General features: G+C 32.3%; 1 protein-coding gene across 1 annotated transcript in view; it reads right to left on the bottom strand.

The window, feature by feature from the left end:
• The window catches only part of LOC133329658 (headcase protein), a gene marked incomplete at its 5' end in the record, with an annotated part of 183,825 nt that extends 167,091 nt beyond the window's left edge, over positions 1-16,734 (bottom strand). Inside the window, 1 exon segment of the mRNA XM_061538135.1 lies at positions 16,624-16,734. Within this exon segment, the coding sequence (XP_061394119.1) occupies positions 16,624-16,734 (111 nt within the window).
• Between the last annotated feature and the right edge of the window lie 11,094 nt (positions 16,735-27,828).

The following is a 27,828-nucleotide window of genomic DNA, read 5'->3' as shown; positions in this document are numbered from 1 at the left end:
AGTTTCATTGCTGTAATACTTTAAGCTTATTTTATTACACTCATTATTGGTTTGCGAACATATGATGATACTTTTATTTAGTTTGTCTTGTTTTAGGGTTCCAATTCTTTTTTTAAGGAAAGGAAAATTGAAAATTCATTGCAACATGTTTTTGTTTCCCAGTCTGCAGCATAAGATCAGGAGGATATTCTTACATCGTCCCATAGAAAATGTTTATTAGGATATCCCTAACTAAACGTAACTTTCTATTGTAAATGCGTATTTTTTTTTTTGAAATAATAAAGTATTTATGTAAGTCCTGGCTCTATTTGATAAAGACCATGGCCTAAGTTCACGCGAATTAACCGTGAATCTGAAAATGTGTTTATAACATTAATTATGGATCCCTATAGCATTAAAAGTTAATTTCTATACTTGTGGTAATCTAGTTACATTATAAACGCGGCCTTTTGGGCGTGTGATTTTATTAGGTTAAGGCCAAGCGATCACTGAACGGTTGATATGTACAAATATTATGAATTTGTTCAGATGTCCATTATTTCAAAAGTCCGACCTATCAACTATTGATGATCGTATCTCCTACTACCATGATGCAGGTGGCTCAAGCTATACCGGAATATTTTTATGGGATTCAGATTTTCTATCTGAAGATATGGACAAGACTGTATATGATATAATTACCCTTTAAATCCCTTAAGGGAAAGTCCTTATTTTTGATGGCGGGCATGATAACTCCTCACTGGAACATCGGAATCCGAAAATTCCAACGGTGTTAGAAAGAGTACATGTCTGACTCTCGTATGAACTAGAATTATTGACTTCGCTCTAAAATTAACAAAATGATGGACCTTTGAAAAAATATTTTTGGAAAATCGCCGATTTTTTACCAAAAACCAAGTTAAAAAATAAGGAAGATCTTCACTGATTGGCTTTATCCTAGTTCATACGAGAGCTATACACTCCCAGAGAAACGTTGCAAAATTTGGAACCGATTGGATTATTAGTTTTTGAATCGTGCCCGCCATTCGCAAAAAAATGTTTAGAGAAAAACGCGTTTAAAGTTTGAGAAGCCCTTCAGCCGTCACTTGAGCTGACACAATAAATCGGATATATCTTAAGAGTTCTTGAGATTTTCACTTGAAATTTTGTAGAGACATTCTTTAATCAGTGTAGATTCGAATTATATCAACAAAAATTTTGACCCCGAGAATGGGGGGTCCCCTTAAGAAGGATACATTAGAGGACGTAGTTAAACGGGTAGAACAATTATAATTATAGTTTGTACTATACATTATGTATGTAAGCGTATAACCGATGGAGTTCTTGTATGCGTAGATGCTTGTTTTATGTATGTTTCTTATATTTAAACCTGATTCAGTTCTCTTCGTGGAATGATATGGTATCTTCCGGTGCAATTACTTTGAACAAATTAGAGAGCTGAAAATAGGCTCCATAGATCTTAATTATTGTTACAAAAAATAATGAAAAATTACAAGAAGTAATGATGAATAAAAGCAATTTGGGCATTATTCGTAAACCGCCGTAAAACTTATTTAAGCGAAAGAAAGATTGGAGTATAGCCCTGAGGTAACGAGACCGGACAGACACACATATCTAAATCGTTGTAGGTCATCGAAATATGACGATCTGTATTAAAAAACATCGCTGTGTACAGTATGCAAAATCATATTTACCATCTCGAAATTATAAGAAAAATTTAACAGATGAACATACCTGAAAAAGAAGAAGAAATAAACATTAGTATTTTTTCGACATTTTTAAACAATAGGAAATAAAAAAGCTGTATTCATGTACTACCACACTTTATTCAAGAAAAAAGACACATTAATTTCAATAATCATTTGCACGTTTTCGGTTTGACATTGTCACACCAAACTGACACATGTTTGATTGATGACCACCATCATTACGAAGGCAACATTGCCACACCACCAAAAAACAATGGATTTCTATAGCATGGTCACAAGACAAATATTATCCCAAAAAACCGTCGAAGTTTACAAAATTCATTTATTTCAAAAAAAAGTTTTCAAAAATCCAAAAAATCAACGCTTGACAAAAATTCTAAAAAAAAAAAATAATAATATAATTTATTATAAACAACTTTGTGGTTATGTTCAACACCAAAATGTTTAGCCCTTACCACACATTTGGCCGAAACATACTACAACAAGCAAAAAAATACGAAGCGAAACAACAAATGCGTTTGCAACATCAATCCATCGCACCATCATACACAAATATTTTTGTAGCATGTCTGGCTGCTGTCAAATTCCCTTTCTCCCTGCCGACGATGACAGACAATTGGAGAACAGGCAAACGACAAAAAAAAAAATGAATATGATCAGCTGCAGTAGTGACAGCAATAGCAACAAAAACAACAGCAGCAGCAGCAAAAACATGACATTTATTGTAACTGCCACAGAAATACACATCATATGGCATTCTACTCCTTTTGTTGAGTGGCAGTAGAATGAATGACTGGTGCTGTTGCAACATCTACACCATTATCATCATCAACATAATCGTTGTCGGAATCGTTGTTCTTCTTCTCTCCTCCCTTACCCCCTCAGCACTGATGAAACTCTTGATGTTCCGAAAAAAAATAATTTGGAGTTGGAGACGACACAAGTGAAGTGAAAAACTTTTACTTTACATATCTGCATTTTTTGTTGTACATGTTGTTGTTGCTGTGATGGTGCTACTACATGTGGCAAGTTTGAGGTTTTCAAGTTGCAATAATATTGCTCCAGCAGCATTCTGCTGTCTGTTGTCGTTGCTTGCTTGTATTTATGCAGCGAACAGTGTCATTTTTCGTTGAAGTTGATGTTTTGTTAATGTCGGGTGTCATTGTCATTTTTGCCGCTACTGCTGCTGCTACAATGAGTGGTTGGCTGCTTGCTTGGCTGTACGACGACTGGCGAAATGGTTGATTGACTGAAATATGCAGCAGCCGATTTTTGTTGGTTCGTATCGATGTTAGTAAATCTAGGAGGAGGATTGTCTATCAATTCATTCAACGCAATATTTTTTTTTTTAATTCTTCAAAAAATTTCTTGACAACAGAGAACAGTGGAGAAATTTTTCTGGAGACATATGTTCCTCATTGATGGATTTTCTATAAAAAAATGTTTCCTCCTCGCCTTTAGAGGAGGACTTTTTAATAGAAAATGTCCTAGTCTTTGGGGGAGGAATTTTGTATACAAAAGGTTTCCACTACGAGGATTTTTTCCTCCATAAGGAGAAGTTTTCTATCGAACATTTATCATCGAATAGGATGAATTTTCTATAGAAAAATTTTCCTCCAATAGGAGGAATTTTATATAGAAACATTTTTCCTCCAAAAGGAGAAGTTTTCTATCAATATGTTTCCTCCAATAGGATGAAATTTCTATAGAAAAAATTTCCTTCAATTGTAGGAATTTTCTATAGAAATTGTTTTCCAATTGGAGGACTTTTCTATAGAAAATGTTTCCTTCATCGGGAGAAATTTTCTGCATAACTTTTTTAGGAAGAATTTTCTATAAAATGTTTTCCTTCAATAGTGGAAATTTTCTATAGACATGTTTTACTCTAAATGGAAAATGGTTCTTCTATGACGAAGATGCGAAAAATAAATTTTCTATAGACTATTCAATATTTACTGTTTATTAAAATAATTTATTTTCATCATTTGAATATCGTTTATTCATTCATGCGCATTATTTCAAGCTATTGGATTTTATTTCAAATAAAATTATGCCTACATACTTATATATCCTAGATATAAATATTTATACCATTTTGTGGTAAATAAATACTTGAATATCTGATAAATTAAAACATAACAATTTTAAAATTGCTGCTAATTGACGTTCAAGATTTGCCAAACAGGCAAAACCATTCAACCAACACATCCACAGCAACACAACCAAATTAATAATAAATAATAAACATGTAAATGTATTTGTAAAACCAATTTCAAATGATGATAATTGCAGGAACAACAACAACACCATCATCAGTAATTAAACAATAATGCTCTCTCATCTCATCTTCAGATATTTTGCATTGCTCTGCTGCGACTGCAGGCAGCTGCTGTTGCTGCTATTATTGTTTGGCAGTTCATTTACCTCATCTTCATCGCGCACTTTGAAAAGTGTTCGGAACAATTATGCATCCGTTTTGGCCATTTGTCTGGCTGCTGTCTTTCAGCCATTTTGTGCAAGTGTATTCCATAAAATGAGCTAATTGAAAATCAACAGCAAAAACATAAATCTTTTTTTTTTTTTTTTTTTTTTTTTGAAATGTAAATATTAGTGTTCTTCATTGTTGTAGTTTGAAAAAGAGAGAGGGAGAGGGGATATTAATAAGTTGTAACAAACTGAGCTTCTGGCTGGATGACTGACTATGCTCGCTCGGAGTGGTTGACTATATGGATGAATAGACAAATTAAAAAGCGTGTGTGCCATTATAAAGGATTCATCTTGCATTCAGAACACTGCAGGTACATACATAGTTATCCTTTATTCAAGTGATTGCGAGAGTGGTGCGGTAACAGAACCCTCGACCATGACAGTGAATTTTTTTTTTGTATAAAAATATGAAAACATTTTTCATAATGTGGCAAAATAATTGTTGTACAATAAAGAGTTGAAGGAGAGGGCGAGAGGGATGCCTCTCCAACACAATGCAAGTGTACCTCATGTTGTTGACAGTGACAACCAACAGCCCGAACAGTAACATCAAAAACATTTATAGCTACATAAGTAGCAAATAACAACAATATAAACAGCAACAATAAAAAATTGCAACACAAGTTGGAAATACAGTTAAATTGCAGATACAGAATCAGGAAGGTAGGCAGAACAAGTGGCAAGAATCTTCATTCGATTTTGAATTTTTTTGTTTTTGTAACTAACATTTTTTCAAGGTCTATCCGAGGCGTGGATTTTTTAAAGAATATTGTTTCAAGGCCTGTCCAAGGCGTGGATTTTTTAAAGAATATTTTTTCAACCGACCATTACAAGGCGTGGATTTTTTTAAAGAATATTTTTTCAACCGTCCATTACAAGGCGTGGATTTTTTTAAAGAATATTTTTTCAACCGACCATTAAAAGGCGTGGATTTTTTAAAGAATATTTTTTCAACCGACCATCACAAGGCGTGGATTTCTTAAAGAATATGTTTTCAACCGACCATCACAAGGCGTGGATTTTTTAAAGAATATTTTTTCAACCGACCATCACAAGGCGTGGATTTTTTAAAGAAAATTTTTTCAACCGACCATCACAAGGCGTGGATTTTTTAAAGAATATTTTTTCAACCGACCATCACAAGGCGTGGATTTTTTAAAGAATATTTTTTCAACCGACCATCACAAGGCGTGGATTTTTTAAAGAATATGTTTTCAACCGACCATCACAAGGCGTGGATTTTTTAAAGAATATTTTTTCAACCGACCATCACAAGGCGTGGATTTTTTTAAAGAAAATTTTTTCAACCGACCATCACAAGGCGTGGTTTTTTTAAAGAATATTTTTTCAACCGACCATCACAAGGCGTGGATTTTTTTAGGAATATTATTAGGGACAATTGTAGGGCGTGGATTTTTTAGGAATATTATTAGGGACAATTGTAGGGCGTGGATTTTTTAGGAATATTATTAGGGACAATTGTAGGGCGTGGATTTTTTAGGAATATTATTAGGGAAAATTGTAGGGCGTGGATTTTTTAGGAATATTATTAGGGACAATTGTAGGGCGTGGATTTTTTAGGAATATTATTAGGGACAATTGTAGGGCGTGGATTTTTTAGGAATATTATTAGGGACAATTGTAGGGCGTGGATTTTTTAGGAATATTATTAGGGACAATTGTAGGGCGTGGATTTTTTAGGAATATTATTAGGGACAATTGTAGGGCGTGGATTTTTTAGGAATATTATTAGGGACAATTGTAGGGCGTGGATTTTTTAGGAATATTATTAGGGACAATTGTAGGGCGTGGATTTTTTAGGAATATAATTGTAAGGTGTGAATTTTTTAGGAACATTATTAGGGACAATTGTAAGGCGTGGATTTTTTAGGAATATTATTAGGGACAATTGTAAGGCGTGAAGGTTTTAAAGCATATTTTTAGGAACCATTATAAGGAGTGGAAGTTACAAAGAATATTTCATACATCATCCAAGGCGAGGATTTTTTAAAAATATTTTTTTTAACATTTTCCAAGTCGAGAATTTTTAAGAATACTTTTTTAGGACTTTGCAAGGCGGAAAATAAAAAAATATAAATTTTTATTGAGGACTTTACAAGGTGGATATTAGAAAAAAAAATAGTTTTTTCGAAGACTTTCCAAGGAAATTAAAATATCATTATTCGACGATTTTTCGCGGCATGAATCAAAAAATAATTTTTCGATGATTTCATATGATAGGATCAGCTTTTCAGATAGAAGAGGAGCTATAGGACACAAGAAAAACTCTTCTTTAGGGTTGAAGAAGAGATAAACTATAAAAATCTGACTTTTCTTTGAAAGAAACAAAATAGCAACAGAATATCCTTCCTTCTTGGGAAAAGAGCTATAGAAAAATGCTTCCTTCTCGGGAAGGAACAAAATTACCAAGACAGAAAAATCAAAAAACCAAGACAATCAATCATACGACGTTAGGGCTCTATTCAAAATTTTATAAATGAAAAGGGGAAGGAAAAAATAGAAATTATTTTCTACAAAATTTTCGTAATTTTCCGGGGTAAATTGTTATGCGAATTTAATCAAAAAACCAAAAATTATGTTAAATGATATTTTTTCACAACAAACAATTAACAAAAGAATTTTTTTTTTTTCAAAAAATAGAAGACATCATATCTCCAGATGGCGTAACGAAAATTGTTAAGCTTGAGATTATGATAAATTATTGTTTTTATTTATAGATGAAGTTTCATTTTTTACGAAAAACGAAAAACTAACTACAATCATTATTCCATTATAAAAAATGGAAATAATTATGAATTATCCCTTGGAAAGGCAATGATGAGAAAATCAGGGGGTAAGTTAAATATACTGTTGACAGCTGTTGTGTTACATGTCATAAAAGAGAAAAAGGGAATCATTCACTATTGTGATCATCATTTAACCCTCTCTCCATCCCTTAACCTCTTTTTTAACGAGATAATTAGTACACACTGGAAAGGGTTTAAACTTTGTTTATAATAGAAAATCCCTGCAACATTATGGAGTTGGGAGAACAATTATCCTCTTTTTTTGCTGCTGCCCAGGATAACAAGTTAACTTGTTAATTATGTTTATAACATGTTGCTTGGAGTGATTGTACCAAGGATTGGGTCCCGCCTGTCCGTAACAAAACACCGGTAAAGTTCTTGTTTTTACTTTTATAAGCCTTTAGATAAATTTTTTGTTAAAGTGGTTGTAGAATTTGTCTAGAAAGGAGTAGAGCAGAAAATAAAATGAAAACAATACATATCCTGTTCGAAAAACTATTTTATGGTAATAAGGATTTATGATGGGATAAGAGGATTGCTTTTTATTTTTAAACTTGAATTGGGCAGGAGCTAACGTATAGGGCAATATTTTCTCTAGGCTCACCTCCTTCTTTCTTTCCTACGTAGAATGTATGGGACACATATGTTTGCACTACATATTCCATTTTCCTAGTTTTAATACCATTATTTGCAAAAACTAGTCATGGTCTTGTCGTTCATTTCCACTCCAATTACTACTCAAATACAGATATAATATTACATTAAATATTTAAAAATTCAATAAAAAAATAGTTTTCAATTTATATCACAAAAGCAGGATATTTTTTGGCACGAAAAGAACAAAACGGTAACCAAACACCAGTCACTGCTGCATAAGTAGCCAAAAAACTACTCTCTTCAATTATCCAAAAATACAAAAAAAAAAAAAATAAAGGATGGAAAAAATCTAAATCTATGCATACAAATAAAGCCAGAAAAAAACAGAAGAAAAGAAAAATCCATGGTTGCTTGGTTACGCATGCATTTTCCAAATTGAATTGTAAGACTCGATTTCTTTGTCCTGCTCCCTTATCATATTTGTAGTATAGTACCATGTTGTTGTTTTTGTTGCTTTGATTATATATTCAATTTCATTCATACTTAAACTCAATACAAAAATAAGGGAAAAAAGAAAACAACAAGGACGTAAGCGTACCCATAAGGATGCTTCTTTTTTCTTCTTTTATAAAATATGCAATGGAATTTAGTATTATTTTCATTTTCGAATAAATGCATATATTGTATAGGGAGTAGGATGATATGCAGCAGAGTTCTTCCTTTTGCATTTTTTGTCGGCTGCATTGACGAGGGTAGGAAGTGTATTGTGTAAATAGAGTTTTTTTTTTTTGGATAAGGATAAGGAAAAAATTCGTGTCTGTGAATTTTTGAAAAGCATATTGTGTTCCATGTATTTGGGCAATTCTCAGGAGTGAAGTTAGTTTTGAAATGAAGTTATGGAAGTCTATGCTCTATGGCTGATGGAAAATATGAAATATTATGCTCAGCAATTGTCATAAACTTGATGTTTCTATTAGATAGGATTTCCTTATAAAAATGTCTACAATTGATGACGACCAATGAATTTTCTCTAGAATAGTAGTATATGTAGCGCCAAAGTATGCAAATAAATAGAGTTGGAAATAGTAAATACAGTAGGATGAGAATCCTCTATTTGAATGTATAAAATTAAAATTACGATCTTTAAAAAAATCTGTAAGAGTGAAACAATACGAAAGGGTTTAGCCTGGGAGAACACCATAAATACATTTAACATGAAGAAGAAACCCTGTAAGCGAATAAGACCGACTGCTCCTGACATGTCTCAGAAACTAATGACGGAATTTTTCTACAAAGTCTGAACATTCTGTAAAGAATTAGGGGATCTTACGCTAAGAACACGCCATCATACGCCAAAGTAACACATAATAGGAAAACTATGTTATAATCTAACTATAAAATCGCAACGAGGACCTGATCAATATTGACACGTTTAGGTAATGGAATGTGCCCATAAAAATTTGCATAAACAACTTTGAAAAACTTTTTTGAATCTCCATACCTTTGGTATAAAGATTTGGCACCCAATGAGGGTGAAATTAGAGACATCAACTGGTATCCAGTTGATGAGGATAACAATAAACCAATTTCGGAAGACTTGTTATCCAATGAGCATGCTAAATACGAAATTTCAGCTAATTTGGACTTGACAAAACCGACGAATCTTTCAAGGTATGGCATACGGAATGCCAATATACACCCCACCTTATGGTAAAGAGAAATAAGGGACCCCCTGAAACTACTTCCTTTTGTTAGATGACACAAACATTTTTGCAGGGAATAACGAGAAGGTCGTCGATCCGGAGGCTTGATGTAAAGTAAATGATAAATCCTACTACAACAAGTAAAAAAGTGTCATTTGAGCATATGTGTTGCCGACAGACATATACCTATGGTCAGAGATGGTCCGTCAGAAACAGTGACGTAAATGACATACATTTCCGACGTATAATACATACGTCAGAAACGTCGGAAACCCCCCCAAAACCATTAGGTTTTTGACAAGATAGCTATTCCCATTAATCAATTCGAAAATTACGCTCGCTTTACTCAAATCCATATAAAATGTCAAAATTTTATTCTCAAAAAAGTTCAGAATTTTTTATCAGCATTGGTAAGGAATAGTCAGATGTACGTAAAAATAATATATATTCTTGAAAATAACTGTATATGGTTATAATATTGAAATAAATGACGTTTACTACATTTATTACATTTTATACAAGTATATGACGTTTTCGACGTTTACAACTTTTTGACAGTCGAAAACCTAAAAATTCGTCAAACGGACCATCCCTGCCTATGGTTTGTGCAGGTCTTCGGAATTACACACAGGTTTTATTATTCGCTTTAGATATGGTATATGTTTTTATCAAAGAGTTTTCGGATTTAATGTTCGGAGATAATGTATTTGTCGGTTTGGTTAAAAACGGATATTCCTTTTGCTAATATTGAATTTATAAATATTGAAATTTTTGCCCATTTACGAGGTCAAATGGTGCGATCCATTAGTCCACCCGAAGGAGTGGTCGCATCCTCGCACTTGATCTAGGCATGACATAGATAATAGGTTGTACAATATGTGGTTCAAATCGGATATTTCTTTCACCTAATATTGAATTTATAAAAATTTAAAGTTTTGGCTCTTTCAACCAGAAGAAGTAGACCAATTAGTCCCATCTTTGGACCTGATCTAGGCTCGTTAAAGATAATAGGTTGTACAAAATTTGATTCAAATTGGACATTCCATACACCTGATATGGGATTTTTAAATATTGAAAATGTTGACCATTTGTTGGGGCAGGTACCATAATGAGTGACAAATGGGTCCCATATTCTTCTAACTTGATCTAGGATTGGCCAAGATAATAGGTAGTACAAAGTTTGGTCCAAATGGAAAAGTCGGTTCGCATTATGATATAAAAAATTTTTTAGCACAATTTTGACCATTTTGTACCATAATACATAATACAAATTTGAAAATTTTGGATGAAATCGATTACTTACTTACTCAGACTTACGAAAGTTTGTTAATTGTCTCCAAATTGTCTGAAACTGATTTGGTCCATAGAAACATGGGATCTAAAACCAAAATGGGGCGTATAACCAAACATTTTTGACGGGGATGGCCTAAACCTATAAATGTAACGCTTGCGAAGAAGACGTCAGATCAACAATGTGCACATTCAATATCAGCGCATTTTTAAATTGTTTTGAAAAAAAAAATGTTTTCAATGTCGATATCGATCTCATTTAATTTTTTTAGCATATTCATATCGTTTAAAGCGATATGAAAACCCAATTTTGTCACTGTCCATAAAAATGCGTATATGAACTGAAATCGCTGTATGGCAGTAAAGCACCAAATACGAATGTCTAAAAGGTCTTCCAAAAATTACCGATATACACAGTACGTCAATGTCGTCCAGGAACTGCTATTGAAATTTGGCCATATGACATACAGTTATATACAGGCGCCATTGGGAATTTCTTGCATCCAGTTTGGAATGTTGATTGATGTAAGGACATTTAAAAGATCCGATCGCCGAGTTTCGAAAGACGACGTCACAGGAGCTAAATGATGGAGCCATATGTATGAGTTCAAAATAAAACCGCAATCGACCGGGTGGTTCTTCAAGGATAATATTGGTTTTGATACACATCGAAGCAAATTATCGCCTATTTCTTCTTAATATTTGGTCATGTGGCCACTGTTCCCCTTGGGCAACGTAGGACAGTAAATTCTGAATGGTACACCATAATTTGTTTGCCTGACATCTACAGAGAAATTCCAAAAACAGGAGAAGACTAAGAAATTCTGTAGATTACACCAATTAAAGATTTCCGATATCGGCTCAAAGCAACAATTCCTGTACATCATAAAAAATGTTTGCTTCACAATTATAATTATCTTCGCCCGAAAAATAAGTTCAGAAAATATTTCTAGACAATTGTTTTATATGCATGAAAAGGTGAAGAATATTTTTTGCAAATAATAAAACAATGACAAATTTTCACACTTTTATGATTAGGTCTCAAATATAGGCTTTTGGTCCCGATTGGATATATAGATACCGTAATAGACATAGCAATCACATTTTCTATTAATAAGACAAATAAAAGAAACGGAACATTTTGTTAACAATTAGAGTAAACTCCAATTTCTTTAAATTTCCAATTTTAAGAAATATGTTTATTAAGTTTGATTAAATTTAAAAATTATCAACAATAGCAAAAATTTAAACATTGGAATTCATTTCAACTGGAATGTCACATATGCTGCTCAACAATATTTTTTTTTTCAATTCCCACTTGCATTTGAATTTTGTTCTCCTTCTTCTCAAAATTTAAGCAACATTGTTTCATGTTTATTTCTTATGAAATGTCATGTTGAAAAAATCCAAAAAATATATGTCACAGATGTTTATTGTTTATTCCCAGAAAATACAACAAATGATGCCAATTCTGCTCTTTGTGGCCAGCATAACAACAATCTAACATTTCAAATTGTGCTTCATTTTCAAAAGCGCAGAATCGATTTTTTCCTTAGATTTCATTCATTCATATCATTTATGTTAAATCATCAAAAATATTGCCTTAGTTTTTGTTATTCCCTTACTTTTTTTGTTTATATTATTATAGTAATTTGAGTTGTTGTTTTCTTTATGAAAATATTGTTGAATATCAACGTTTGTATTTTTTTCATGTGATGGTTACTGAAATTTTATGACTTGGTATATTTATGTTTCTATTTATTTGTTGTGCTACATAGTTTTGTTTTCAATTTTTTCCTTTTTTAATTTCATGATTATTTTCATTTTAATTATTTATTTATTTAGTTTTATATTTAAACAGAATACTATGGCAATGGTGGTTTATTTTCTATTGATTTTTTTTTTTTTGAAAATATTACTAATTTCAGCAACAGAGTTCAATGAACCCCGGAGAGTAATATAGAAAAACATAGGAATAAAAAATACAGAAAAATAATAAGGAAAAACAAAAATATATATATTTATTTTAATTATTTTTATATAAATAAATAATTAAAGAATAAAATTAAATTCAAATTTTAAATAAAAAATAAATTTAAATATTTTTTTTATTTTTTTTTATAAAAAATAATAAAAAAAATAATTAAAAATGAAAAAAAAAACAAAATCAATTTAAATAAAAATTAAATAGTAAATAAAAATATTTAAAAATTATTTTGCTTTCATTATTTCTATAAAAAATAATTTAAATTTTGAATTTAAATTTATTTTTTATTTCAATTTTTAATTTAGTGTCTTCCTTTAATTAAATTAAAAATTGAAATAAGAAATAATTACGTATATAATATAAGGAAACATAAAATTTATAAGAAAGAAATACATTATTAATAAATTGTATCTCATACAAATTGTTATTTAATAATTTATTCTTAATTTCACATTTATAAATTTGTATTATCTACAGAAAATAAAATATTCCAGCCCACATGGAAAATGTGTTATTGTTTTCGTTTTCATATTGTCAACAATAATAATAAATGTTTTTCCATTTCAACCGTTATCTAAAATTAATCCACATTTTTGTTCACTCAATCTAACGAAAAAATATGGAATTCCTACTTAGTAGCTCTATAGTGTGTGTGTGGCAAAAATATATTCACATTTACTTATTCAAATTGTTTACTTTTAATCACCAAACAACCAGCCAGCCAACCGCCAAGTGATATAATCTAATATTCTTAAGAAACGTTTAAGCACGCCATTGCCTTGCTTTACAGAAAAAATGGAAAGAAAACAATAAACATTCTACCACCACGATTTCAAAAGAAATAGAGTGCACTGAATGAACGGCGTTACTTAGAATTCCAAGAATTGCTGACTTACTACGATTTGTAGTCTCATTCAGTCAATGGTAGCGCGGCACCCTCCTTCTAGCTCTCTTTTTTTTGCTAAAAAGCATTGAAATTCTAGTATCCGATTAACCAAGTGTTGCATGAAATTACAGCAGTTAATGAATGTGTTGAAATTAACAGTCAGTAAGTCTGTCTGTAAGTCATATTGGAATTTTAATTCATAATTTTTTATTAAGAAAATTAAAAAAAATGAAACAAAGCAAAGCAAAGCTAGGAACTAATTATTTTATATACATCATCATATGGAAATAATCAACATAATTTCCGGTCTATTCACATATATTTCAGTGAAAAAATGTAATTCATTCACGATTTGAAATGCTAAAATACAAATAAAAAAATTGTTAGCAAAAATTGACTAGGACCTTCAATATAATATTTTTTAGGGCGAAATATAGAGATCATTCCAAAACTTGTAAATGTTTTGTGGGAAAGTATTCTACCGATTAAGGATCCGACATCTACAAGTAGGCCCTCGAAAATTCGAATATTCAAATAACAGGCTCCAGAAGTGAAAAGACAATATCGTTATGGGGTTTAAACAAGACTATATGTTTACTGTGGAACATTTCGAAGTGTTATAAACGTGGTGGAGAGTATACACATTTAAGGTATAAAAACAGGAATGCGCGAGAGGATTGGGTACTTCATCTTAATTGGTACTTCATCTTGAATGGAAACTATTTAAAAATCCGCATTTCGGATAAAATAGAATGTTGAGAAGTGGAGAATGGGACATATAGGCGGATTATGTCTGTTAAGAGCTATTACAACTTCTCTCACATCAAAAAGATGATATTAAATCTCAATAAAATAAGGTAGGGCGTCAAAAAAAGGACTACTGCCATTATTTAAGAGGCTGAGCTGCTCAGAAATGACATTGAGGACGTAAAATCAATCTGGGTTTAAATATTTGAAGTACACGACAGATATACTTTCTGAAAAGTATTATATTTAAATACAAACTGAAATAATCGGAAATTTCCCCAGGCTTGCTGAGATGACCTTCCGACGACCTTCTGGATGCAAGGCAAATATGTTAATTCTCCAAGAAGAAACGTTTTTACAATATATACATGTGGTCTGTCCGGATGGATAAAGGATGGATTTCATCAAAAAAAGTGTATGGGATTTCGCTTAAATCAGATTGCTGTTTAAGGTACCCAAACCTCCTACAAAGGTACAAATCATTCATAAGTCTAGTAAAGACATTTTCTCACTTCGGATCTACAAAACTAAAAGATACCTCTTTTTAGATCATGTAGACAATACAGCTTCTGGGCTCTTGGCTAGAAATATTGTGTAAAGTTTGAACCACTTTGGAAAATATAAAAAAGGGCTAAGCGTTAGGCTATGAATTTGATTCTAATTTTTAAGGATAAAACAAAATAAAAATTATTCTTAATAGGCCTTCTAATGATAGGATTTTCTCTGAAATCTACACAACATTTATTTAGCATATTTAGATATTGCAAAGATAAGGAAAATTTGGACAATTACGCGACTCCTTTGAGGTTTCTTAGTAATCTCTTCGGAGCATTGTGCTATATCGATATTAAATGTTTTGAAAAGATTTCACCTAAACATATCCCAAAACTCCTTATTATGATAAGGCATAAGTTAGGCCACCAACGATCCAGTTATATGAATTTGAAGGACATAATGAGCCGGACCACTATTATCTACCACAGAAGTTATATCAATTGCCTTCTTAAGGGCCTTTTATACGAATAAGAATTTCAACTCAATGTTCTGTCTTACAATAAAATACCTCTTAAGTACCTTAACAGATATGAGGCCTTCTTCTGTTGACCCTGTACAGGGGTTCTACAGCTCATTTTATCAAAGAGTAATCTCATTCAGTAGGCACACAATAGGTCTATTGCAGATAATTTGGAGTCGATTTACAAAAGTCCGTCTATCTATATAGGCGGATTGTGCGCACGATGACTCTCGTAATATTTCTTCCAAACTTAATTTAAGTTCGAAGATGAGGAATATCGATCCACTCTTTCTGGTACTTCCCCCATAAAATTGTAAAAGTTGTGCTAAAAACGAATTTTATAATATTAGTGAACGGACTATCCGATTTGAAGCAAACTTTGTACAAGCTATTATCTTCAGTAAGCCTACAATAAGTCCGAAGATGTTGCATACTTTTTTGAACAATGTTGCATACTTTTAGGTTTAATTAACAAGTACAAAGAAAGGAATATTCATTAACGTTGTAAATAATTAATAAAATAAGTACATAATAAGTGTGCAAGGATGTTTGTGTTGTATACAAAAACAAACAATAATAATTATTTGATGTAAACCACCATTGAGAGAGGAGAAGAAGGCAGAGAGTGCAATAAACCCATTTAATGTGCGGCTTTAATTAAACATCAGTAGACCGTAAAATAGAAAATAATTGAAACAAAGAAATATTTATGTTCGCAAACGGAAATTTATTGCAGTGGCAGCATTTGTTTATCAACATTTATCAAACACACTCAGAATCGCAGATAAATAAATATTTTGGAAATATTGTAATGATTGAAATAAAAATTAACACATTATTAACAAGAAATTCGACTAGGAAATATCAATTTTATAATATCCGTCTTATGGCTGATGAGAAAATATACACTTTTTCACATCCAAAATCTTCAAAATTTTGTAAACCTAAAACAGGCTCCACTTTGGGTGTGAATGAAGCAGGCCCCACTTTGGTCCTCACGTTGGGCGCCGATAAAACAGCTCGTGAGTAGAGCTGGTATGGCTTCATCCGAAACAACAAGGTTTAAATTAATACTTTTACTCCTTGTTTAGAAATTACTTCCAGGTTATGATCTATGTTCATCAACATAGACAAGCATGGTTATTGATCTAAACCTATCACTGTACACTAAACGAATGAGAGTCGGATTCGGAGTGACTTTATTGAAATTAGATTCATCTTAGGTACTACTTATGAGAAGCATTTTATGTTACTATTTACATAAGTAACTGTTAAGTTCAAATATTTAAATATTCAATGAGGTATGTGTTTACATTATCGTAAATAAAATACATAATTTAAATAAAATAGATTTGATCCGTTTCAACGCTTTCTTTTTAAAAAATGTCCACTTACCTTAACTTGATAGGAATTTAAGCGAGTTTTCGGCAACAGATTGAAAGATGAAAAATCCAAGCGGCGTGAGAAGATGCCATTACAGCCAGAAGTAGAGCTAAAATAGAATAAAATTAATAAAAAATATTAAAATCAGTTTATTAAATTTTCAAATAAAAACATTATAATATTAAATAAAAATAATGAAACCACAAAAAATATATTTTTTATATTATTTTTTATTTTATATCGACCATATTTTGTAGTTTTATAGATAATTAATTTTTCTATATTAATGTTATAAAAACAAAATCCCACATATGGTGAAAAAAGTAATTGAAATTTACAAAACGATTTACTGATCACAAAATATTTCCATATTTATCAACTACAAAAAAAGGCAAAACATTTCCAAAAATTTATTTCAAGAGGAGCTCCTACAAAAATATACCAAAAACAATAGATAAGAAAGCTTGAAATTGAAAATTAAAAATAAAATGCAAAAAAAAAATAATAACAATAAATAGAAAAAAAATATATATAAAAAAACACAACCAAAAAAACACAAAAAATATATAACTAACTCTTCACAATATATTTTTTGTTGATGTGTACCGGCCGTGTGCGGTGGGGTAGATATGAGCGAATATAACCTTGACATTGAATTATTATAAAAGTGAATGAGTAAATGTTTGTGTGTGTGCGAGCGAGTGTGTGCTCGCGCTTTATTTTGTTTTTATAATTCGGTTAATTCATTCCACAGCACATTAGCAATCAGCACAGGCCACACAACGCAACGACAGTAGCAGCAGCAGAAGTAGACGAAGCTACAAAAATGACGCGATGTCGTTGTCAGCAGCTATCAAACAGCAAACAAAAAACCAAACCAAAACAGCTGGTGGGGCCAAAATGCCACAAGCAAGTAATAGAAATAAAAATAATATATAAAATAACAACAACAATAAGAATGGACATATAAAAACAACAACAATTCATAAGCTTTAGAGAATTTTAGCTTTTAAGTTGATGGTATGATAAGAACAAAAAATGGGAAGATAAGACGAATTTTTCAGATTATTTTTAGAAATTTTGAAGCGGGAAAATTAGGATTTTTGTAAGATCCACTGAGGGGAAGCCTCCTAGAGGTCGTTTGTAATTTCTAGAAAAACTAAATACACAGAACATATTCTAGACGCCTTATATATTAGAGATCTTATCTACATTGAAAACCTTCAAGGGGTTTCCTATTTATTAAAGATCGTCCAAAGGTATAATGTAGACCAAAGGACTTCCAGAGGTATTCAATAAAAAACAATATCTTCAAATATATATATATATATATATATATATGTCGAAGACTTTCTAAATATATATACAGATTTTTTAAAGATATAGAAAGGGGTTCTGCCAAAGGTTTTCTCTAGAAATAGATCTTTCAGATTTTTTCCATTGAGAAGGGATGTTCTAGTGGGTTTTAATTGGTCGAGGTTCCCAAAGAAGAAATGGCGTTACATTTCTAGGATTCATCTACTGATAGAAGATTTTCCAAAAGTGAGTCTGTTAGCAGATATCAGATCTTTAGTAGGCTAAAGAATATTCTGTTTACAGACATAAACATAAAAATCGTTGTAGGGGTTTCTATATCGAGAGAATCTTGTGCAAGGTATTTACAAAACTTTCTATAGGTTTTCTTTAGAGAAGGGATTTTACAGAAGTTTTCCTTGGAGAAGAAATCAACAAGGAGTATTTCATTGATAAAGGTCCCTAAAGGCTTTAAAGGCCTTCTAGGCTACTTCTATCGCTATAAGACTTTCTGAAGGTCCACTTTAGTAGGGTGACCTTCTAGAGATCATGTAAACAGAGATGAGGTTTTACGTAGAGGAATTCTATATACAGATATAAAAAATCAGTGTATGGTTTACTTGAGGTATTCTATAGACCGAGAACCATGTAGTAATGCTATAGCCAGAAACACCACGAGGTAATTTATAGCAAAATATATTGTATCCAAAGAAGGTATAGATCCACACGTATAGGGTTCTTCTGTATGTAAAATAGACTCTAGACTCCGCTTTAGTCAAGGTAACTACTCGATATCTTGAAATGAAAGATGAGGTTTCCAGTAGATTGAAGAACCTCCAAGCGTATTTTACATACAGATATAAACAAAAGCTCGTCTAAGGGTTTCTATACATAAAAAGTCCTGATAGGGTATTGCGTTCTTTCCATATACTAAAGATTTTCTGGAGATGACCTGCAGACATAGAAGGTATCTTGAGGTATTTTACAGAAGACAGACCATGTAGAGGTATTTTACAGCCAGAACCATCGTGAGTTCTTTCATAGACAAAGTACCAGGCCTCTCATAGGGTTCTTTTATGTATAGAATAATTTCCCGGGTTCCACTTTAGTCAAGGTACCTTCTAGAGATCTAGAAATATGAGAGCTGAGGTTTGCCGTGGACTGAGGAACCTCTGGAGTTTTCTTCCATTACTTCGGTAGACTGAAGATCTTCTGAAGATATCAAGGATTCAAGTGAAGAACTCTTTTTAGATGTCCATAAAGCTAGACTTCCACTATAGATCTCTATCGATGTGAAAGACTTTTTCTAGAAATTTAGATGAGGTCTACTACATTTTTAGGCCCCTTCTAAATTTTTTAGACTCCTCTCTAGAGGCCTACAGAAGTCCACTATAGCTCCATCTAAAGGTCTACTATGACATTTACAAAGGTACACTATAGAAATCTACTGATGGCGTACTGAAGTTCCCAATCGGAAGTCTATTATATACCTCTTCAAGACGACTTTAGAGGTGCGTCGACGTTTATACTCTCCTTCTGAAAGGGATGATAAATTTCGACTCCTATTTAGAGTATTAAAGGCCTCACCGAAGGTCCACCATATAGAAGATATTCTTCAGGTCCGTAAAAGATACAAATCAACTATAGACTTCTCTCAAGGTCTAATATAAGCCTCTAATTTAGGTCAACTGCGGACCCTATTGAAATTTATTATATACCACTTCTAAAGGTGTGTAGATTTCCGTAGCAAACATTTAGAGGTTTATATAAATCTTTCCTAGAGGTTTGTCATAGACCTCTTCTAGAGAACTGATTTGGACGTCTATTAATGTACTAATCTAGAGGTGATCTATTTTAGAGATTTTTATAGACTTTTAAAGTATTCCATCTACTTGTTCTAGAGGTATTGTATAGATGTCTTTGAGAGCTATTTTATAAACTTATTCTGTCATAGCATTCATCTAGAGGTTTGTTATATATCTCTTCTAGATTCTTTAAAACTATTCTAAACCCCAAGTATTGATTTCCTATAGACCTCTTCTATAAATTCTCTATAGAAATATTCCAGAGTTTCTCTTTAGACCTCTTCTAGGTCTTATCAATAGGACTTGTAGAAGTTTTCTGTCAAGATATCTACTATATATTTTTTTATAAATCTTATACAAATCTTTTCTAAAAGCTTCTAATGAATTTTTCAAATTAAAAATTTTTTACCTTTTGAAGAGAACTACTTAAGGTTTTCTATAGAGCTCTTCCCTAGCCTTTTCTGGACTTGATCAGGCGGTGTACAATCTACCTTTTCTAGAGATCTTCTATAACCCTATCCTATAAGCCTTCTATGTCTAAGCCTTCTATCATATAAGCTATTTATGTATCTATTCGAAGGGTCTACTTCAGATTTTCTATAGACATAGTCTAGAGATCTCATACTAATGTATGCAATAGGGCTCCAATACTGATCTTCTGGAAGTCCTATACAGGCTTTCTAATAGCCTTTTTTTGATGTTCTTTATAGATTTTCTTAAAAAAATTATTTTACCAAACCGATTAATCCTCCCTCTCTTGTTAGATACCCATCACCACTTCCAAAAAATAGCTCTACATTTTGTTGCTGTTGTTGTTGTGCAAATATTTAAATATCCAATAGCAATAATAAAAAAATAGCAATAGTAGTGAGGTAATTAGAAACAGAAGAAGTACGAAATGCGGGGGCGGTGATGATATGGAAGATCATACACGCGCTTTCAAAATTGTATTTTTTTCTCTGACAGTTGATAGAGTCATTCATTGTTGTGTGACTTTGATAGAAGAACGGCGACGGCAACGGAATGGAATATGCTCGTTTTTTGGTGGCTGTTGAGAATTAGGGAATACTCACAAAGAATGTCGGGGTTTTTGGTTTTACATATTTTAGCGCGAAAGGCGAATACAAAATAATGCAATTTGAATTGTAAATTTGCGTGTATTATTTAATGCTAGAACGTGAAGTGATTTTTCACAAATTGTCAATTTGGAAAGATAGAAATGCTTATGAAATAAGAAATGATTTTTGAGAATAAAATTTTAACATTTTAAATTTTACTCTTTAAAGAGATTATTGTAGCATTCCAAAATTGAAATTGTATTTAAAAAAATCTAGTATTTATTATTAAAATGATATTTGTATGATATTAAGTCGGTTTTTCTCTTTCGAGTTATATGTTACAATATATTTGTGTGTAACATATTTTCATAAACATTTTTTTTAAATTATTTTTAAAATTATTTTTCCATAATTATTTTTTTAAAAAAGTATTTTTTTATAATTGAAACTGTGATAACCCCCCATCTAATGGAGCATTTAAACACACTCGCCAGAAAAAATACAATATTACGAAACATTTACACGCTTTAATCGCCCATTTTGTTTGAATTGTTTAATCCACCATAAAAATTAAACATTTGCCATGTATTTATTTTATTTAGTTTTTTTTTTCGTTGAATTAATAAGACTATTTAAAATTCAATGGTGGATTTTTGGTTCAGCTTCAACAAAGTATGTCTAATGTCTGATTATGCCATTGTGGGGGTGTTATAGATACATAAACTTTTACAGTTTCTCAAATTAAGTTGTCTTTGAAGCAATTAATAAACCATTAGGCAAACGTTTTAAAAATCAATCAATAAATTTATATTGCAAATTAATCGAACATACGTGGTTCACATAATCTGAATTGTTAATCAAAATGTTTATGTTGAGGTATGTGTATGGTTGGTGGTCGCGACTTTGACATCGTAGACATATTGGGGGCAGTAGTGCAAAACTATTTGGAAACTCATGAGATATCAAAAAGATACATTTTTAATTGATTTTATGGGAGATCACATAGTGGAATAATACGAACAGATTTTATTTTAAAGATATAATAACTTTTATTGGTTTTCTGCATATCAAGGACTTCCATGGACTTTTTAAGAAGAGGTTTATAGACATATTCCCAGGATGTTCAATAGACCTATACCACAGATGTTTTATAGACTCTAGTAAGAAGTTTATATTGACTTATACAAGAGAGAAATCTTCTAGATATTTTCCCTAGAGATGAGAATTTCTAGTGATTTTTAATTAAAAGAGGTCTCTCAAAGAAGAACATTTTTCTAATTTATCCAAAGACTCCAATAAAAGAATGTGAGGTGCACCCTTCAGAATATACCGCCCCACGTTGATTTTTTGTTTCGGACGCATATGAATAGATACATAATTTGAAATCTGTGTCGGTCTGTGACTTTTGAAGCTTTGAATAATCGTATAAAGGCTTATACTAAATATAAGACCATCTGGGCGGGATGGTAACATATCGGTGGAGTCTGTAAAACGCAGATGTATGCTGTCCAAGGAGGACTCTATATCACGGTATGTAACAGGACGATCTTGCATTATCAGTTCACACACGGTATCAATGTTCAGTAGTCGTTTTTGGACTACCTTCGTCTTGGAGCGAGCATCGGACATTAAATTAGTGTGCTGTAGGATGGTGAGTCTTTGCCATAGAACTATAGAAATTCATCGGTGAACGAAAATGTAACTGTATAGTTGTCGAACTATCCGGATGGAAAGATTTGATAGCCCCATAAATATTAGGTTGGGGATAAATAAAACCATTATGAAAATGTCGACAAAATCGGAGAAAGTTGACCGACATGTTAGCAGTCGTAATATCGCCAAGGAGCTAAAAATCGACTATAAAACTATTTTAAACCATTTACACAAAGCTGGATTCAATATTTGGGTGTCAAACCAATTAACAGGAAAAATAGGATGGATCAAATTTTCATCTGCGAAGCCTTGGCCAACTGAATGAGATGGACCCATTTCTAAAACGGATGCTAGAGTTGTTTGCAAATAGAGAGCAGGACTTTTATGAGAGAGGCATTATGAATTTACTTTTAAAATGACAATAAATCATACAACAAAACGGTACATATTTGGCCCAAATCGGACAATCCGAAGCATGTTGAATAAAGTCTTATAGTTCATATAAAAATAATGGATTTCTTTTTCCACAATATATGGTTCACATAAGGAACTGCTACAGATCTCCACTAGAGTCTCTTATAGACATCTACCAGCGGTCTACCAGAAAGCATTTATAGAGATATACACATTTTATGGAGGTCATATTAAGGCCTTACGTCGAAATTTTCTATAGACCTTTTATAAACCAAGATATTTTTTATAGGTTTCTTAAAGGGGAGCCACCCTGGGAGAAATGTCGGGTACGATTAATTTTCTTATCCTGTAGGTCTTCAAATACATATGCGCGATGTTACGGGCCTTGAATATAATGCAGGTCTATTTGCAGCCGTTTAAAAATCCCCAATTTTTAAAATCGAGAATGGGGGAGGTTCCCATAAATACGGTTTTCCCTCTTATAAAGAAATCTTATAGATGGTTTCTGTAGGGGAGAGGGGGGCACCTTTGAACACTTTTTGCTTTCAAGCCTTATAAAATTTTTATACCCTACACAACTATGTTGTCAGGGTATTATAGCTTTGTGCAGCCCCAAATGTTTGTAACGCCGCGAAATATTGGTCCTAGACCCACCTTTAAGTATACCGATCGTCATATCTCGACTAGCTGAGTCGATCTAGACATGTGTGTCCGTCCGTCCGTCCGTCCGTCCGTCTGTCCATTATAATTTGTAAACACGATACAGGCCACAGTTATGGACCAATCTTCACGAAATTTTGCATGTAGGATGGGTTCTGGCCAATGAAGACCCCTATTGTTTTTGGACAAGATCGGTTAATATTTAGGGGATGAAATGGACCAAATACTAAATTTTTGTCGGTTTTTCTGGTCGCTCCAGAGGCCGCAATTATGGCCCAAACACCGCGAATTTTTGCATGGAGAAGGGGATCGGGCCAGAGAATAAGCATGCATGTTTTGATAAAGATCGGTCAATATTTAGCGGGTCAAATGGACCCTGACTTTTGTGTGAAAAATGACAAAATTTGTATTCTATGGCATATATATTTACTCCTGGAGGATGTAGACCCCAGGAGTTGATAGCATATCCAAGAGGAGTGGTTGGCCTTTAAATTGATACCAAATATAGTGATGTATCTACTCAGATGTGGGAGTTACAGTCAAATATTTACAGGTGCTTACGTATTCAGATATTATTTAGTAACCCATTACCACATTAGAGGGAGAAATATCGCGCTGATGGCTTTGAAATTGTTCATGAGGTTCCAGTTATGGTCAAGAACAACGCCTATAATTTTCGGTGATGCTCAGATTAAAATTTTGGGATGAAATGGACGGAGAATATAATTTTTTGTGTGTTTTCGAGTAGAGTATAATCCAAAAATCACAACACAACCCACCGTGAAGGTAATCTGGACAAGTAATTAGAAGGACTGTACTGAATATTCGAAAATAGTAAGGAAGAGGTGTTGTTAACCTCTAATCGGACAAGAGGGGGCAAATATCACGAAATATTACTCAGACTCGGAATAAACATCCTCAGAAAGTTAGAGTTCGTGGTAGTTGTGTAGGGTATCGTATGGTCGGCCCCGTCCGACTATACTGCTCCGCTCACTGGTTTATTTTATAATTTTTGATTTCTTTTAAATTTTAACTAATAGGTACATATGTAACCTTTAAAATGAATATACATATGACATACTATAAGCTTGATAAATATATTTTATTACTGTTTTAATGGACGAACTCAAAGTGTTGAAAACTGCCCCCCCCCCCAGGGGGGCAGCTTTGAACAGGGGTTGGCATTTTTGAACGACATGGTTTTTTACAGTGTTTATGTTCAAATACGTATGTATTTTATTCATACATATCAGAAATGCATTAATTCATTAAAAAATATATAAAAAATGTTCAAAATTTAAAAAATTTAGATCAGAAGTTATTAAAACATAAAATGACTTAAAAACAAAAATTAATATGGTGAAAAATACAGTTAATTTCGTAATCTTATTAGCCCATTTGAAATTTTGATAAATCGAAGCGAAAAGTTAAAAAATCCTTTTTTTACTCGAGTTTAATGGGCATGTTCAAAGGTGCCCCACCCATGGCATTTTACGGAAATTTAAAATAACTTTTTTGTAATAAATATATATGAAAGAAATTACATTGTTGGAATGCAAAAAATTTGCTTGGCGAAAGAAAACAATCACAGAATTCTTCCTGCGCCCTTACAACCAAATGAATAGAAGTTTACAATGACACTGAGAAAACATGGTCACCCATGCACAATTTTTCGACAAGTGAAAAATCAAGTCAAAGTGGTTTACGCATATAGATAACAAGATTGTCATATACAAAAATGTGGTTGCGGGTCGGAAAAATATTAAACCAAGATTTTATGAGCGCTGTTCAAAGGTGCCCCACGTTCAAAGGTGCCCCCCTCTCCCCTATACATTAGATGGAGGTCTTTCACAGACCTTTTATATACCTCTTCTGTAGGACTCCTACATCCATATCATATCCGTTCTCTAAAAACATTTATTAACAAAAGACCTCTTCTAGAATCCTATTATAGAGATGTTTTCGAAGTTAACTGTTGATCGCTATCTTCTACACAATTCTTCCAAAGGGTCTTCTACAGGTCAGCAGGGTATTAAAGTGCGAAGACCTCCTATAAATGATTTCTACTGAATGTAGAACTGTAAAGGCTCTTATAATTTTTCAAGATCTTCTGTTTGCCTCACAGACCTCAAAACGGAGAGCTTTTTGTTGAATACAACATTACAAAATATATTTTATATATCTCTTCTATAGGGCTTTTTTTATTGGTCCTCAAGAATTTTAGGCCTTCTGTAGACCTCGAATAGATCTTCTATAGATTTCAACAACCGTCCTTATGTAAATGACCTTCCATAGGTCTTACAAATCTCTTCTAGATTTTCTATAATGATAAAATACCCTCAGATTATTTTCTTTGTATAAAAAATCCGAAATTCTGAACATTATTCTGTTTACTTTCACTTCTGCTATATTTAACTTTCAATTAGAATTTGTATTTTTGCAATTATATAATATTTAGAATATGTTATAAAAATACTCTCTAATAAAAAAATCACACAACAACAAACATTAAAATACATCTGTTTAAATGTTTGTTGTTGTGTGATGAAAACTGGAGAAAGGCGATGAAGAAAGCGAAACGGAGAGTTCCAAGTGCCGGCTGCTAAATATAAGCAACACCAAAAACCAAATTGTTTACAAAAATTCAAACCTCCACCCCCTTTTGCACCGCTTATTTTCCATATTTTTTTTTTTATTTTTTGTTTTTTTTTTGTATATCAAAAAATAAACAACAACAATACATGATCAAAAAATAAAAGCTGTTATGTACTTTTTTTGGTGTAAAAAAAACAAAAACAACAAGAAAAATGCGATAAAAATATAAACAAGCTGCTAATTTGCAACAACATCGACAATTGATAACACGACCGACCACCACCAGCCAACTGGAGAATTAAAAAAATGAAATTTTATTATGGGTAAATTTTGGGTATGTAGAGGGTGATGAAAATCACCTAACTGGAGAAGTGACAAAGGAGGTCGTTGTTAAACGGCGGTATTCACTATGAAATAATATGAAAAATATTTAAATGATGATAATAAACTAATGAAATATAAATATTGTTTTTTGTTATTATAACAACAAAAAGGGGGGTTTTCACTTTTGCAGATAACACAAAAAATTAAAACTGGAACCTCAATTTGATGAGACTTTATGACGCTTACGATACGACTTTATGACGCTTTTTTATTGGAGGATGAGAAGTTACTCACGTTACTTTGTAGAAAATAATAAATTGGCACAGATTTATTTGTAACAATAATTGGTAAAACGTTACCACCCACCTCCTACACCCTCCTATCACCCTAAAAAAATCACATCACCAGCCCAAAAAAATCTGTTCAATCTAATTTAATTCGTTGTTTTAATTTTGTTTTTCTGTAATCGAATACACTCTGAAAGGTAAAAAACAACTACAAGTGATATTTTATGTAATTCCCTTAAATGTTCTGTTAACCTTTTACAAAACAGCACCAAAGGCTACTAGCCATGTTATTTTACTATGTGGGTTTCAAATTAGGAAACAATTCAAAACGAAAACAAACAACAGCGAAAAAAAAACACAAGGCGTGCTGAACATTTCGAATCTATTTTTGTTCAAATAAAAAAAAACAATTGTTCTAATTTTGTAAATGCCTTCGTTTCTTAGTCACAACAACTAAAAACAAAAACACAACGCTAATGCATTTAAATTGTCTTAGTACGCGCCCTCAAACCATAACCTAGCACAATTTTTTTTTTTTTTGTTTTCGTTTTGTAAGTAAATTATAATTTAAAGTTTACAAAAAACACTCAAGACGATGGATGTGTCTCTCCCCGACAAATCAACAATAAAAAACAGAATTGTTTACATTTTCGAGCCGGTCATATTCCACAGCAAAAAAAAAAGACTGCCACCAGAGCACACTATTTACTAGGCGAGCAGCCAGCTCGCCCGCCAGCCAAGTAGTCAGCAGTCAGTGAGCGCCACCACACCACAAAACGTGACTGCAAAGAAAAATGCTTAGGAAATAGTGGAACAAAATAACAACAAAATATAGCAAAACAAAAACTACTACAAACCTGGCTGTCTACAACTATGAACTATTGTTTGTAGCGGCGTTGCGATTATTTTGCATAAAACGTGCACCAACTATCATTATAATAGATACGAAGACAAAACAACTATTTTACGGAACGGAATGATGATGGAGCTGCTGCTAACAAGTGGAGGCTTTCCCAGCCTTCATATAGGAGTGGTTTTTTTAACAAAATATTTTTTCATAGTCTACATATAGGCGTGGATTTTTTAAAAATATTTTTTCACAGTCTACATATAGGCGTGGATTTTTTA

Source organism: Musca vetustissima, unplaced genomic scaffold, assembly GCF_032173495.1.
Source record: "Musca vetustissima isolate MV318-11 ecotype Yass unplaced genomic scaffold, APGP_CSIRO_Mvet_v1 utg3796, whole genome shotgun sequence".
NCBI classification, from domain to species: Eukaryota; Metazoa; Arthropoda; class Insecta; order Diptera; family Muscidae; genus Musca; species Musca vetustissima.
The sequence above is the reverse complement of the archived record's forward strand: the minus strand, read 5'-3'. Positions and strand labels throughout refer to the sequence as shown.